This window comes from Penicillium soppii, assembly GCF_028829465.1.
Source record: "Penicillium soppii strain IBT 18220 chromosome Unknown utg000005l, whole genome shotgun sequence".
NCBI classification, from domain to species: domain Eukaryota; kingdom Fungi; phylum Ascomycota; class Eurotiomycetes; order Eurotiales; family Aspergillaceae; genus Penicillium; species Penicillium soppii.
In genome coordinates, this window is record NW_026643235.1 from 5,008,889 (window position 1) to 5,024,424 (window position 15,536).

Here is a 15,536-nt window from a genome sequence, read left to right on the forward strand (position 1 = left end):
GGGTTATTTCTTGCCGGAGAAGGGGTGACGGAGTTACCAAGTCAAATTGTTGAATCGCAAGTCACAAGTAGACGAAATGCATAACCAGTGGGCCTGAAACGCAGCATGACTGGGCCGAGAAAAAAAAAGCTATTTCAAAGATTCTATCATATCGAAAAGGTCAATGCGATGCGATTGTACGAAATCATAGGCGATTGAAAAGAATAGTAACTCTAAAGAAATTGTCCCGACAGCTGCCGAGACTGGAAATACAGGAGAGATGAGGACATTTGAATTAAAGCCCGCCAATTTGATGGATTTAACGACGGTGACTAGATTATTTGCCTACATTTTCCGACACAGACAGTCAGACCTGTGTCTATAATAATGGGTCTTGACTCGTAGAATATCAAAACGTGAAATTAACATACACAGTCTACAACGCTCTGGATATGCATCGGACATTGCCTTTGTTTCCAATGCTATGCTCAGTGAATTTTCATGCTAGGTCAATGCGCAGATTGGTCAATCCTATGATTGGGGTGCGCCTTTAGGACCCCTTTATTATTGAGAAAGAGATGTCGGTGAATTGCCCGCAAGTAACGTGGATCCTGGTCGTTCCGGCATCCCGGCCGTTCCGGCAGGCACTTCAAATTTGCTTCCCCTCACCAAGCCTCCTATTTTTAAACACCTACCATGCCTCCAATCCGCGGTCAAAAAGCTCAGAAATCAGTTGAGCAGGAAGGCAGAGTCCTACTAGCAATTAAGGCTATCAAAAATGGCCGGTTTACCTCCGTTGCTGCTGCTGCTCGCTCTTTCGAAGTCCTACGATCTACGCTACAAGACCGGATGAAAGGGGTAACCAGTTGGTCTGGCACAAGGGCTATAGGCCATAAATTCACCCAATTAGAAGTAGACCTGGCTTTGAACCTCCGCATGGGTCCCTACCCCGGAACCTCGAACCTCACCTCTTGAGGTGAGGTTCCAACCTTACTAACCTCCAACCGCCCATTAACCTCCAGAGGTTCTTTGAGGTTCAACCTCCATCGACCCGCATGAACCTGCATATACATAATTTCTTGACGCCTTTCCTCTTTTGGCTGGATAAAATTGATGATTCATCTCTGTTTTTTACAGCTGTTTCGTTAACCAATAGACTTTCCACTAAATACTTTATCAACATAATGAATTATAAAGATATATTCATTGAAAAGTAAATAGGAGGCGTGGTCACCTACAAATTATAGGTAATATTCGATGATATCGACGTGGTGGGTTGTTAATAGAGGTCATCGATAAAATGGCATGTAAAGTTGTGGATATATATATCGCAGACATTGTAAAGTATGTGTATCTTTATTAGTAGAACTACTGTTCTTCAAGAAAACTATAAAGATATAGTTCAATTCCCCTTATTTTAATATCATTCAAACCGTTATATCCTCTTCTATCACTTTGTCTTTTAGAATTCAGATTAATTGATCTAGATATACCGTGAATCCGGTTCAAATGTCCTAATTATTAGACTTAGACATTCTATTTTTCCTATATTAAGGTTCTCGTTAAGGTTCGTTAAGATTCGTTAAGGTTCGATGAGGTCTATTGAGGTTCGTTAAGGTTAGTTAAGGTTTATTAAGGTTCGTTTCTATAGTGATCCACTATACTAGCGAATCAGATATAGATAGGGCTTATAAAAGTTGATATATCAATTTAAGCATTATGGAATAGGGATAAACAGATGCCCTAAGAAGACCCCGTAACTTCTATAGAATAACTAGTAAGTTCCTTATTATCTTCGCTAAGTTACACTGGTTTACTAAAGTTATTATGTCTCAGATTACCGACGGCTACGGCTACGTATCATCTAGCTTCGAAGGGTTACCTCTAGACGCGCTACAATACCTTACCCCTAACGATACGCTATCCTAACGCGAAAGCCAGTTTAATTCAGTTCTAGACCTTCTAGACCTTCTAGACAACCAAGTCCGATCTCGCGCAGGACCTCGGGCCCTAGACACCCTTACGCGAATCAAGCTAGATAGTATTAACGAGTATATCGTCTTTACTACCGACATATCCGCGGAATTCGTTAACTAGTGGCTTTAAACCGATTTTGGTAAGAAAAAGCGGCTAAACTAGGAGGTTAGCCGTCGCGCAGACTACTAGACTGGGTTTTAACAAGTTGCATATACTAAAGATAGAAAGCCTGGCGTTATGTGCAATCGGTACCGTACAGTTCTTACGCATCTAGCTATAAATTATACTGGAAACTCATCGATGTAGAAGCATCTTGATAGGCTAAGGTGTCGACAGCGAATTACGAAGAAGGGTAATATCCAGCAACTACTTAGCGACGCGGTATGTTCGAAATAGCCTATATTCAATATTAATACTAATTATGAATTCACTATATTTTAGGCCGAGAGAAGACCAGCGCCTCTCTTTACCCAACAAACATAGGAACAGAAGATTCTAAACCTAATCACTGTATCACATTTACCCTTCCTCTTCGTCGAGCACCAAGAATTCTATAACCTTATTTCCTACGCACGGCTAGCACCTATATCACCGAGCGTTCTATTAAGAAAGGTGATTCGCGACCGCCTCCGGGGTTTCGTTATAGAGTATTAATAAGAGACACTATAACAGCTCCTATCTGGTGCAAAAATGTCGATTGCGCTTGACTGCTAGACATCCCTATTTAAGCACGCATTTATAGCTATCATAGGATACTTCCTAGACTAGGAATAGGAGTATCGTGAGGTCCTACTTGGGTTTGAGCTAATTTCTAGATCTCATACTGGCGTGAACCTTAGGGACGTAGTTCTCTAGATCCTATAAAAGCACCAAATCGCTAACCGAGTGCTCGCGGTGATAACTGATAATACGTCTAATAATAAGACACTTATCGCAGCAGTGAATGATTCAATTAAGAAGCTATATATAGAGACGGAATCTACGATTGTCTAAGTGCCCTACCTTACGCATGTTATTTAATTAAGTCTAGTTGATTTGCTTAGTAAAATCAAGGCTTCGCTAAAGAATGATAACGCCGAGATAGAATGGTCTAATGATCGTGTACGTTTACTTCGTGCGCGCTAGCAGAAACATGAGATCGCCGATACTCTGAATAAGGTATGCTTCTATTTATGAATCATAAATTATGATTTAATAACACTAACTATTCTGATTCCTAATAGGTCCGAGGTCTTACGGTTTATATTAACGGAAGCCCTTAACGTAAGGAAGCCTTCCTGAATACCTAGCCTAGTAATACGCTACGGCTTCTTCTAATCCAGGATGTTCGTACACGGTGGAATTCGACATTTCTAATGCTCCGACGGGCGAAGAGGCTTTATATCGCATTTAACAAGTTCTGTTCCGACTATGATCAATATTATTTTACATTAAGTGTAGAGGGGTGGCGATAGATTAACTATCTGCTTTGTATTCTTCAGCCCTTTTTCACGCTTACTACGCTAGTTTGTCGTACTAAAGACTCGAGTATCTACCTTGTCTTTAGGATTTATAATAAGCTCTTCGATTATCTTGAAAGATCGATAAGTCAGCTTCGTCGAAAGAAGGTTCCCTAGAAATAGTTAATGCTTTCCTCCCTCGATGCTACGAAAGAGAAACTAAAGAAATACTACGCCGAGACAGATAGTATCGAAGGTAATCTCTATGCAATTAGGACGATCCTAGCGCCGTCGAGCAAGATAGAGTTCTTTTTAATAAGTGATTAGGACCTAGATCCTAAGATAGGAAAGGACTATAGAAAGGAATACCGCGAGAGTCTTTAGTCTTTTTTTAAGAGATATAGCTAACGTATACCATTAGAGATAATACAATCTAATAGCTAGTTATTCATAACTGAATCGGAGCTTAAGAAGGCCCTTAACGGCGATTCTTTATAACGATTAACTGCTCCGTAGTACGACGAGCTCACCAAATATCTCTAGAGTGGTAAGTAAGTAAGCCTACTTTGTGAATCATATAACTAACCTTACCTAATTAGATACTATTAAAGGATCTATTCGGATTTTCTGGAAAGATCATTAGAGGGAATTCCCTATTCTTACAAGTATTGCCCGTGATATTATGTTAATTCTAGCGACTAGTGCCGGAGTTAAGCGTCTTTTTAACTCTGCCCGGGATGTATGCCACTACCGCCGGGGGTCGTTAAACCTAGAGACTGTTCGCGATATTATGTTATATATATGTATAACAAGATTCGATATTAAGGAGGAGTAGCGGCTGATTCTCTAAGAGTATCTTTTAGACTATGAGATAGCCGCTTCGGCCGAAGCACTTGATGTCTAGACATATGCTTTCGAGGCAATTAGTGATGATAAGGAGGATATTGAGATACGTCTTGATACACCGGCTACTATATCAATTACGCAAGCAACTCTAGACGCACCGCTACTCTTAGTAGTCGCCGCTAGAAAGCGGCCTATAGTTAATTCTGACGATGAGGAAGACTCTGATGCCGATGAATTTGCGGAACTAGATAAGAACAGGGCATCACCCTTACCTGACTTCCCTGATACGCAGCATCGTGCATCCGGTAGAATACGGAAGAAGTCGAGACTACTGGATAGGTATATAGCTTGATTACTTGAATCTTGACTCTTTAGAACTATAACCAGACACTGCACTATAGATATAATATAAACCATTGATAATTGAAAGTTGAAACCCTAATTCGAAGCTGAATCCATGATATGCACTAAATCCTCCTATAAGGGCATACATTAATGAACTTCTGTTTTATAATTACGAGAGAATACAGCCTATTTCTATATAATTTATGTAGTTGACCCTAAGTCACGTTTTTTACCTATTTGTCATGCTTGTTGAACCTCAGGTTCACCCGCGGGTAACCTCTATGAGGTTCGGTCCAAGATAGAACCGCCCGGAGGTTCTAGGTCATGGAACCTTAACCTCCGGGTGGGTGAACCTCCTTGAGGTTCGTGAGGTTCACCCGCGGTTCCTAGCCAGGTCTAATTAGAAGAGGAATCAATCTAGGATTGGTTAATCTCTATGGATCATAGAGGTGCTGCTCTCACGATCGCCATGTTAAGAGATATGGCTATTTTACTACTCGAAAACCGTGGAGATCATGCCCCCTAGACCGTTAGTAAGAATTGGCTAATATAATACATTAAACGACATCCCGAGCTTTCTAGTCGATTCTCTCGCAAATATGACTATAAACGCGCCTTAATGGAAGATCCAAATATCATTATTAAGTGGTTTAAGCTTGTTAAAAAAACGATTGCTTAATATGGTATTACTTCCGATGATATCTACAACTTTGACGAATCGGGATTTGCGATGGGAGTTAGTGTAATAACGAAGATTATCTGTCGGAAGCCTGAGAAAGCAGGCCCACTTGTTTGTCGTGTTTGTTCATTATTCAGCAAGTAAATTACACCTATATATAAATTGCCAGAATTAGGGGTAATGGAAACCAGAGTTATTGACATCACCTGATTGGCCAGCACCAAGTTGTATTTCATAGTTATGAGCCCGAATAGCCATTTCTGAACCAGAAAAACACATCGATTACAGCAATCAGATCATCTGATAACCCTAAATCGACCACTTGCTGGTTCAGAACCCCTTTTGAACCACCGATTGTGCATCTTCTGCAACGCCAACACACCCATACCCCATCCTCGCTAGCAAGCGATACAGCAAGTGATCACTACACTTCAGCAAGCATGGATGCGTCAACACTCTCCGCCATGAAGGGCGATAAACTTCGTGAACCAGCTCAATGGAGCACTTGGTATGCAAAAGCCAGGCGCTTCGCCCAACTGCGCGGGGTTTGGGAGCTATACAATCCAGAAGTCAATGAGGATGCACTCCCTAAGCGCAGTACGGAGCCGGTAGAACCAGAATACCTAGAAGACGGAGATGATAAGGAGACCCGCAAGTGGCGAGACCGCTTCGATGTCTATAAGCTTGCTCTCTCGAAGTATGAGAAGCAGACCAAGGGATTGAATGATGTATACGAATATATCTTTGCCACCCTTGACAGCAAGTATCATCGCTCCGTCATCACCAAAGAAACCCCGTATGATGTGCTTGTAGCGCTGAAAACACGGTTCGCAAGAAGCAATTCTTATAAGGAAGAGCTACGCGACAAGTGGGAGCAACTTGCATCGCAGAAACCCGGGAAGGATGTCGACCAATGGATCGACAAGTGGGACACACTGCGGCAAGAAGTCATTAGCGTCGGCATCAGGGTTGATGATGAAGATGCAGTACGTTACTTCATCAAGGCTGTGAAGGAAGTCCTGCCAATGTGGTGGCAAGCGGAATACACTGCTGTCATCCTTAATGAAGAGAAGCGTGATATCAATCAGCTTATCGAGTCCTTTCGCAGTATCTACCGCGAAACAGGTGCTAAACCATCACTGTCAGCACCAAAGGCCTCCTTCTCAACCTGGCAAGGGCATGAGGAAGCTTCACAGCAAGTGGCAACAATCTCTACTGCAAAGTCTAAGAAGCCAAAGCAGACTGCAGAGACCCCGTTTCACGAACGGTCCTGCCCATGTGGAAACACACACCCACGTCATAGAGTAGCAACTTGCTACTACATACGCCCTGATCTGATACCTTCGGACTTCACTATCAGGGAAGCCACGAAGAAAAGAATTGAGAAGCTTCTTACCGCAGAGCCAGAATGGCGTAAGTGGATTAACGAGGAAGTAAGGAAGGACAAAGAACGTTCAACGCCTAAGGAAACGGCGGATTTCACAACGGTACAGCCTGACGTTAGCGCTCATCCACCAATAGTAACACTTGCAACCATACAAGTGCCCTCAGTAGAGAGCAACCGGGTGCAGCAAGTCCATGCTGGCAAACCAGCAGAAAGAACTCCTATCTACCATGTCAAGCCAGTCGATAAGAGAATTAAGCAAATGCCTGATCTTAAAGACCGATGGATCCTTGACTGTGGATCAAGTGTGCATGTGTGTAACAACAAGGGCTGGTTCGAAACTATAACCCCATACCAAACAGAGTTAGCAACTGGCAACTCAATCACCAAGGGTGAGGGGATTGGAATAGCAAGACTTGCTGCAAGAGATCCACAAACCGGCAAGCAACGAATCATACGTCTTACCAACGCCTTGTATGTCCCAGGGTGCCATACCAACCTAGTTTCATATGCAAAAATGAGGCGACTTGGTGTGAAATAGTGTCAAGATACAGATACCATCGTCGACCCAAACAACCTGCAAATCGCGAAATTGCAGCTAGTGGACCTAGATCTGTGGGTATTCGACTTGCCAAGCCACAACAGTGTCAATGCAATAACCAGAAAGTCAGAGAGACCACAGAAAGCGAAAGGATCTATGGAACTATGGCATCGCCGTCTAGCGCATATCAACACAGATGCGATTAAGCAAGCTAAGCAAATGGTAGATGGCATCGAGATCACAGAGGATAACAAGGATGAAGAAGTCAACTCACCTTGCCGAGTCTGCAACCTAGCAAGAGCACCTCGACAAATCTCTCGCCGACCAATTGGACGCACGTTTGGAAGATTTGGAAGAATTCATTTCGACCTAATACAGATCCAGCCAGCAGAAAACAGACATAGATGGATGTCACACTTCTATATCGAGGGAGTGCGATTTCACTGGATCATGACATATGAACTAAAGCCAGAGTGTCAGCTTGCTATCGACAAGTTTATAGCACTTGCTAAGAATTGGTGGAACTTGCCAATTAAGGTGTTCATGTATGACAACGAGACTTCGGCAGGAAGCACCGCCGAACGATCCATCTCCAAAGAGGGCATCATTATCCATCACTCTCCCCCGGGACATCCAGAGATGAATGGATACAGCGAGCGTGCAGGTGGAACAATCATCACACGTATGCGTATGCTCATCGTCGAGGGCCAGTTGCCCAAAGGTCTCTGGCCAGAGGCAGCAAGTGCTGCAGTATGGTTGCTGAACCGTACACCCACCTTCGTGAACGATGAGAAACGCTGGATTGTGCCGTGGGAAGAGGTTCGACGCGAATTCGCGGGCAACGAGATGCCGAGAATCAACCTAGCAAACGTTAAATTGTATGGCAGTTTGACTTACTGTCGGATACAGAAGCAAGTGCAATCTGATAAGATGGCACCGAGAGCCGAGATTGGCTTTCTAGTAGGCTTCGTGGCATCAAATATCTGGAAAATCTGGTTCCCATATACTGGAAGAGTGCAGGTTGTTAGAGATGCGGTGTTTGACGAGAGCCGCAAGTACACACCTAGGTTCGAGCGATATCAACAATTGCCAATGCCAATTATCCAGGAACCATATGTGCTTGATGCAGATGAAACCCTCAAGCTTTACCAGCGGATATCGACAGCAAGAAGTCAGGAGGAGCATCAGGAGCCAGAGGAAACGCATCGGGAGCAGCATACAACAACTGAAAACCATCAGCAAGCTGCTCAAACCGCAGATTCTCACCAAGACCAACACCAGCAAGTCGAGCTACCACGTAGCAAACCGCAGGAGGATGAAACCAATACTCCTCAGCAGGTAGAAACCCCACCACAACAAATGGAACGCCATAAAGATATGGCAAGAACCCCATCGCCGACGCCAGAAAGGCGGATTGCATCAGCAAGTCCCACAGAAATCCCAGGTGCTTTCCCAGAAGATGTGCCACTCCCACCAACACCACCAAACGAGGTTTTTGGGTCAGATCAGGGGGTGGAGACGCAGCAGGAAACGCAGCAAGTAGGGGATCAGACCCCTGAAACCGTGGAAACGTCGCAGGATGATGGAGCAAGTGACGATGAAGTCGCACAACAGCTGCAAAGCGAGCTACTGCAGCCCACACAAGAGATCTTTGGTGACGTTGATACTACCAATATCATGAGCGGCAAAAGAACCAGGCGAGCAAGGCAAGACAATGACTATGCTGCTTACTCTACGATACAGCAAGAGCCACCAGCAATGCTACATGCCTTCGCAGCAGGGCTGTATGCCGAGAAGCCAGAACATCGACGACACCGCGATGACCTCCCTCCTATACCAAGAAACTACAAAGAGGCCATAAACCACCAGTTCTCTGAAGGTTTTATCGCAGCGATGAAACGAGAGCTAGACAACTTGCGCTCAAAGGCAACGTATGAGGTGATAGACCGGCCAAAAGACATCAGCAAGCAAGTGCTTCCTCTCTTATGGATTTATGCATACAAATTTGACCAGGATGGCCACTTAATCAAGTTAAAAGCACGCATCTGCGTCCGCGGCGACTTAGAAACCATCACCCAAGAAGAGAAGCGAGCAGCGACACTTGCTGCAAGGACAGCACGCATGATCTTCTCCCTCATCGCCGCATACGATCTCGACGTTAGGCAGCGCGACGCTGTTACCGCATTACTGAACTCGCGTTTGGATAAGGAGACATACACACAGATGCCAGAAGGTTTTGGGATACCGGGCAAGTCATGGAAACTACAGCGAGCTCTATACGGTCTACGAATTTCGCCACGCTTATGGCAACAAGAAGCAGCAAGTGTACTGCGAAAGTTAGGTCTCCAGCAAGTGCCGGAGGACCCATGTGTGTTCGTTGGCACCGGAATCGTTGTATTCTTCTATGTCGACGACATACTTATTGCTTGCCATCGCACAGCGAGAGCAAGAGCAAAACAATTAGAAAAATCACTTGAAGAGCACTGGGAACTGACTGATCACGGAGAAGCAGAGTGGTTTCTTAATATCCGGATCATCAGGGACCGTGCACAGAAGAAGTTGTGGCTTTGTCAAGATAGTTACATCGCAAGCATTGCAGCGAGATATAACTTGACAGAGCGAGCGCCTGTTCTTACACCCTTACCGGTGGAAGAACTACGCAAGTACGAGGGCGTTGCTACACCAAGAGAAACACATCTGTATCAGCAGAAAGTGGGCTCAGCAGGTTATGCAACGACCATTACTAGGGTTGACGCAGCAAAGGCTACTGCTAAGCTCGCGCAATTCCTAATGAACCCAGGACCACAGCACCAGCAAGCTGTCGATAGGGTGATCTGCTACCTTTACTCCACCCGGTTTCTTGCCATTGAATATGCCGCAGGAATCGAAGATATGGAGTCGATCCAGATAGCAAGTGACGCGTCGTATGGGGATCATGAGGATCGGAAGAGTTCTGCTGGATATATCTGCCAAGTGTTCGGCGGGCCAGTAGACTGGAAAGCCAGCAAGCAGCCAACGGTAACGACATCTACTACCGAGGCCGAGCTGCTGGGACTTTCTGAGGCTGGCAAGCATCTCCAATGGTGGAGAAGACTGCTGCAGAATGTTGGCCTTAAGTTATCCCACCCCATCACCATCGACTGCGACAATGAGCGCACGGTTGCACTCATTAACAAGGAGGATGCGGCGTTCGATACGAAGCTTCGACATGTCGATATTCACTATCACTGGGTTAGGCAGGAAGCGCAAGCAGGAAGGATCACCGTCAGATGGGTGCCAACGGCACAGATGGTCGCTGACGGGCTCACCAAGTGCCTGACTCGCCAGAAGCATGAAAATTTCATTCGCTTGCTTAGAATGGCTGATGTAGGTCACCTGATCACCTAGGCCCAGAAGGGAAACAGAGGCTGTTTCTGTGTCTATTACAGAAATGGGCGTTTCAAGGGTCATCTTGCCCAATCTGCGCAAGATGAGGGGGTGTGTCGGAAGCCTGAGAAAGCAGGCCCACTTGTTTGTCGTGTTTGTTCATTATTCAGCAAGTAAATTACACCTATATATAAATTGCCAGAATTAGGGGTAATGGAAACCAGAGTTATTGACATCACCTGATTGGCCAGCACCAAGTTGTATTTCATAATCAAACAATGTAAAACACGAACTACGAAAGGCGGTGGAACACGGCAGAATCGGTTCAGGATCATTGATCCTGAATTCTTCGTGACAATTGGGTGCTCACCTCAGGTGTTATTTCAGCTTCTAGCTGGGAATCTCGGTCATTAATCATTCTCTTTGTGACTGAAGATTTACCTCTCTTCTCTCTATGCTAACTGGCGGATAAACAAGTGCAGTCTTCTACGTAGTTGAAAGAGACAATTTGAGCGAGTCTCTTGCCACGAGAAAATAACTCGACTACATCCGGAGCTGTTTTTTCTCGATGGCAGTCAAAAAATGTCCGTCTTGTTGAAATGCTTGGTCAGATCACGCCGAGAACGGTCGTTGACTGACACAACCAAAACAGACCTGACCCTTTTACCGCGGGAGATTTTCTGTCCAAGGACATTCAGTATCTTCTTCTCCAAAAACCGCTGCCAGTAGGCACTTAGATCCAAGGCTAGGTCTTCTTCTTTATCCTTCACCACGGCCTTGTTGTTGACGGTGACCCGCCATTCAATGAAGTAGTGGATACAGCTAAGTGGATCCTCATCGTAAATATTAGGACATCTGGACAACATGCCTCATACATCTACATGAATAATAGAGAGGAATCTATTGTCCTCTTGTTATGCTTCATGATATTGTTGCATATGCAAAGTTTTAGACGACTAAAGCCCCCATTTCTGCGAGTCTTCTAGGGTCTGGCTCTTCCCCCTGGTGGTTTGTAATAGACCTAGCAACACCGTCTTGGTTGAAATTCAAGCCGCTGGTCCCCGGAAGTTGGGTATTTGCAAGGCCCGGATTGCACATCTCCATCTGCAGCTGCATGATCCATCTTTTGAGTGATATATTCGCTCTCTCAGCATCGAAACAGAAATCTATCAAGGATGACTGACCCCTGGTAGGATCGGAATAGATCTCTGGCCAGTTGATCGAACGCCGCGCATTTGAATACGGCTGTGCATCCGGCTGCCCGCGTTCCATATATAGGTCATCTTGCAAAATGATCTCTCTTCCACGGTAACCAAGACTAGACAATTGGACAAACTGCAGCTTGGGGCTATCTGCCAACAACTCGAAGCTTCGCTTCCAAAGTTCCTGGATCTTATTGATGACTTCGAGCGACAGCGAAGAACCCCAACTACTCCTCTCTTCTGTGAGGGGGCCTGGATCTCGTGCTCCGATTATCGCATCTGTCAAGCTGACGTTCTTCATACTCAGTCGCCTCAAGGTTGGCGCTGCTGTCCGAAGAAAGCGCTTGAGATTCCCCACTGTCAGCTCAATGGAATGAAGATGAAGTTCTTCTAGCTGGGAAAACCGGATGTTCTGGGAGAGATCCTGAAAATAGAGAGGAGACAATTCTTCCAAGGGACTCCATTGAGCGAAGGTCAGAATTTTCAATTTGGGTGCGACTGTGACCAGCATACTGAGAAGACATTTGAAGGCATCTTCATCGAATGCTGTGTCGTTTTCGTTATCTTTAACACGAATGCACATATGTAGAGTCGTTAGGTCGGTCAAGAGCGGTAGCAGTAATTGATACTGTGACACTGACAGGTTTACAGACCCTAACTTCATGCCACATGCTAAATTGCCGCACGTGTGGAGGGCTCGGGCCTTGTGGCTAGATTTGATTATAGCCTTGACCACCTGTGAAAATGCTAAGCCCAGAGGTATGGATAACATATTCCGCTTGAAACTTGTGAATGTTAAATGAACACTCATATCATCGTTGTTGAACTGGTTCTTCAGTTCACGTAAGCCAAGGCAGCGAAATGAACGATAGTTTGCTTCCAAGAGGAATTCAATGGGGTAACACCGTAAGCCGACTGTGGTGGCGTTTTCGAGGCGCGGCAGGCATTTTTCAAGAACCGGAGCAAGTTCTGAGTCGAGAATAGCACGATGTTCTTCTAGTGTAGCTTGATAAGAGGTGAATAGAGCGTCAAGCTCAGCCTCAGCATTGTTTGATGTTGATTCTTCCCTTTCACCGCGCATCATCCTTAACATCCTTCTCTGCTTCCGCAACGACAATCCCGGACTTTTGAAACTTTCCTTATTCTTTTCTGGCCACCCCTCGAACAAGTTTGGGATGATCCGAATTTCTCGAACCGAGCCTCGTAAGGTTTCGCTTTCTGCAATATCCTCCAGATTGTCAAGGCTTTCACGGGTGAGAAGAAGTGACAAATTTTTGAAGTAGCGCGTTGCATAGGCTTCCAGTGTACTGCTATGTATTTGGTGGCAAGTGATTCTGAGCGCACCCCACTCCTGAGGCTCCAGATATTCACAAATATGAGACAATATCTCTGGAGGCAGGATTGTGATAGACATTTTTCACCAGTTTATTTAGGCCACACAAAGATATGCAGCATTCCAGACGAATGAATAGTCACGTGAACGTTTAGGGATGGGGTTGGAATGTGGAAGAGACTGGTAGAGAAGGGGGGTTTCGGCTCAAAATATTGGAAATCCTATGGAATGCCGATAAAACGCTTAAGTAATCATTACATGTCACTCTGTGGTGCTGACCCGAGCACCGTTGGTGGTCCGGAGTGGATCATGTGATAATTACTGGAGATCCTCCAAGGCTATTTGTCGCCAGGCGCACTACATACACTAACGCTAGCGCCCCACTATTCAGGGCCCACCCACACTTAATCAGCGAGAGAAAATAAACTAATCTTGCAAGCGATTGAAAACTAAATGCCTAGTGCTTTTCCGTATCCACAGTGTTTCTTTTTTAGGAATGCCTGTAAAAATATTTGCAACTCGTGATTAAATATCCGCCGACACAACAGCCGGAACGATACATAGTACCATACCTCCCCAAATATTTGACAAGTGATTTAACAGCCCATTGCTCAATTCCCAGTTGAAGTCATATTAGAAATATGATTCAAGGAACGGTATCGCCCCATTTAAGAATGGTCCCACTTTTGAAGGAAACCAGCATAAAACGTGGCCGGCGTGTCGGTTCCCACGGTTTGGGAGTTATAGTACCACCAAGCCAAAGCAAAATGGACATAATTTTCCGTATTCTGATAAGCGTACTTTGTCACAGTACTTCCATCTTGGGTGACTATCCAGGGACTGAGCGCCATACTTAGACAGTCCGTCATATCGTCTGCATGTGAATGTACAATCAGCATTTGTTATGTACGAGGCCGAACGTAGGAGAAAAGGGAGGGGGGGGGGGGGGGGAGGGGGCGGATTTCAAAGGGTAGTACTCACAACTATGATCAACAATCATATTTTGTCCGCTTATCGTGCCGGCTGTGGTCACATCCCACCTGGTCACCATGTGCAAGATTTCATGAAGCATCACAGTGCACATAGGCTTGACAAACGATAGTTGTGGCCTGTCGATCAAATCCTCGGCTACGGTAAGAATTCCAATATCACTCAGCCGGATATTACCAGCCGAGGTGGCATCGGCCGTGCTGTCCCCCAACCTATTGGGGCAAATCAAAACAAAATCCGAGAGTGCCTCTCGATAAACGGGATAGTTTAAGCCATCGAATGTTAGACTTTTCAGGTCCGCAGAATTGCCAAAGGAGTTAAGCCCTTGCAAACCACTGGTATCGGAACACATAGCATCCGCACTGAAAGTCGTGGGGGATAGAAGATAGTAGTTGTTCAACGATGGAACGTAGTATGGTACCTGTGAACCTCCTATGTAGCTCGCCCAGTCGTGATACATATCTTTCACTGTCGCGCGGGATTTCAATAGCTGCCCAGCGCTATCAATCATTGGAGTGTCCCATCCAAATGGCTCTCCAAAATCACCACAGAAGAGATTTGCTGGAGATGTCCAAGCCTGGTACGCTCCGCCATTCGTAATGAGAGATTGGAGACGAGTGATGTGCTCTAATTGGAAATTGTATACTATCAGTAGCTTTTCTCTTTGAGAATCCAACATTGCTTACCTGTGACAACAGTCCAAGCAGTATTACTCTCTGCAAGGAGCGCTCCAGTGCCGTCAAATTTAATACCAAACCAAGCGGTGAAGAGCTCTCGAGCCACGATGGTCTGCTGCGTCTGCCCTGTTTGCTGAGCCCATTGAACTGCGTAGAGCATTTGGGTAGCAAGAGTTGAGAAGTCGTCGGTATAATTGTTTAGCCTCGTTGTGTACGATGAACAGTCCCCATAGCTGGGGAGAACGGAAGGGAGGTTGAACAAATCAGAGACAGTGAGAGCTGCAACATTACTGACCCCCAAGCATAAGGAAAGCCAAGAAACTATTTTCCTTGACCCCAACATGGTACCAGCGAACGAGTGTGAGAAAATAGATTTCGTCAAGTGAGAAGGACAGCCTTCGCTGCGATAATAACCTTTTCATGTAGCTGCAAAGCCTCTTTATGCAGGAGAGAGAAAGCATCGGCTCTTTCGCCGTTCTCGATCCTTCATTTTGTGTTTTTTTACTTTTTTTTCCACTTCTGATATCCTCCACTGCCCCCTCAATCTCGCTTATTACTGGCTTGTGGACATTGTGGTAACTAATTCCATACAGTGGCAAGCTATCTTGATTTAGTATTCGTATACTGAACGTCAGTTGAATACAAGTGGGAACGAGGCCCCGGGGGCCATAGGGGCCATAGGGGCCAAGCTCGGACAATCCCCGCTTGGCTTTAGCATCCGACCCACTAATCACATCCCCTGGAGCAATTCATTTGCCCCTAGGATCTTTAGACAAGT

The 15,536-nt window shown here is 45.3% G+C and overlaps 3 protein-coding genes across 3 annotated transcripts; all 3 read right to left on the reverse strand.

Annotated features, from left to right (window-relative positions):
* Nucleotides 1-11,131: 11,131 nt before the first annotated feature.
* On the reverse strand, nt 11,132-11,422 carry N7529_007339 (uncharacterized protein; the record flags this gene model as incomplete). The annotated part of the gene is made up of 1 exon (XM_057242866.1): nt 11,132-11,422. The coding sequence occupies one exon, from the start codon at nt 11,420-11,422 to the stop codon at nt 11,132-11,134; it is 291 nt and encodes a 96-aa protein (XP_057098225.1).
* An 82-nt stretch (nt 11,423-11,504) lies between these two features.
* On the reverse strand, nt 11,505-13,172 carry N7529_007340 (F-box protein; the record flags this gene model as incomplete). The annotated part of the gene is made up of 1 exon (XM_057242867.1): nt 11,505-13,172. The coding sequence occupies one exon, from the start codon at nt 13,170-13,172 to the stop codon at nt 11,505-11,507; it is 1,668 nt and encodes a 555-aa protein (XP_057098226.1).
* A 587-nt stretch (nt 13,173-13,759) lies between these two features.
* On the reverse strand, nt 13,760-14,918 carry N7529_007341 (uncharacterized protein; the record flags this gene model as incomplete). Its single annotated transcript, XM_057242868.1, has 3 exons — nt 13,760-13,965; nt 14,073-14,708; nt 14,768-14,918. The coding sequence occupies 3 exons, from the start codon at nt 14,916-14,918 to the stop codon at nt 13,760-13,762; spliced, it is 993 nt and encodes a 330-aa protein (XP_057098227.1).
* Between the last annotated feature and the right edge of the window lie 618 nt (nt 14,919-15,536).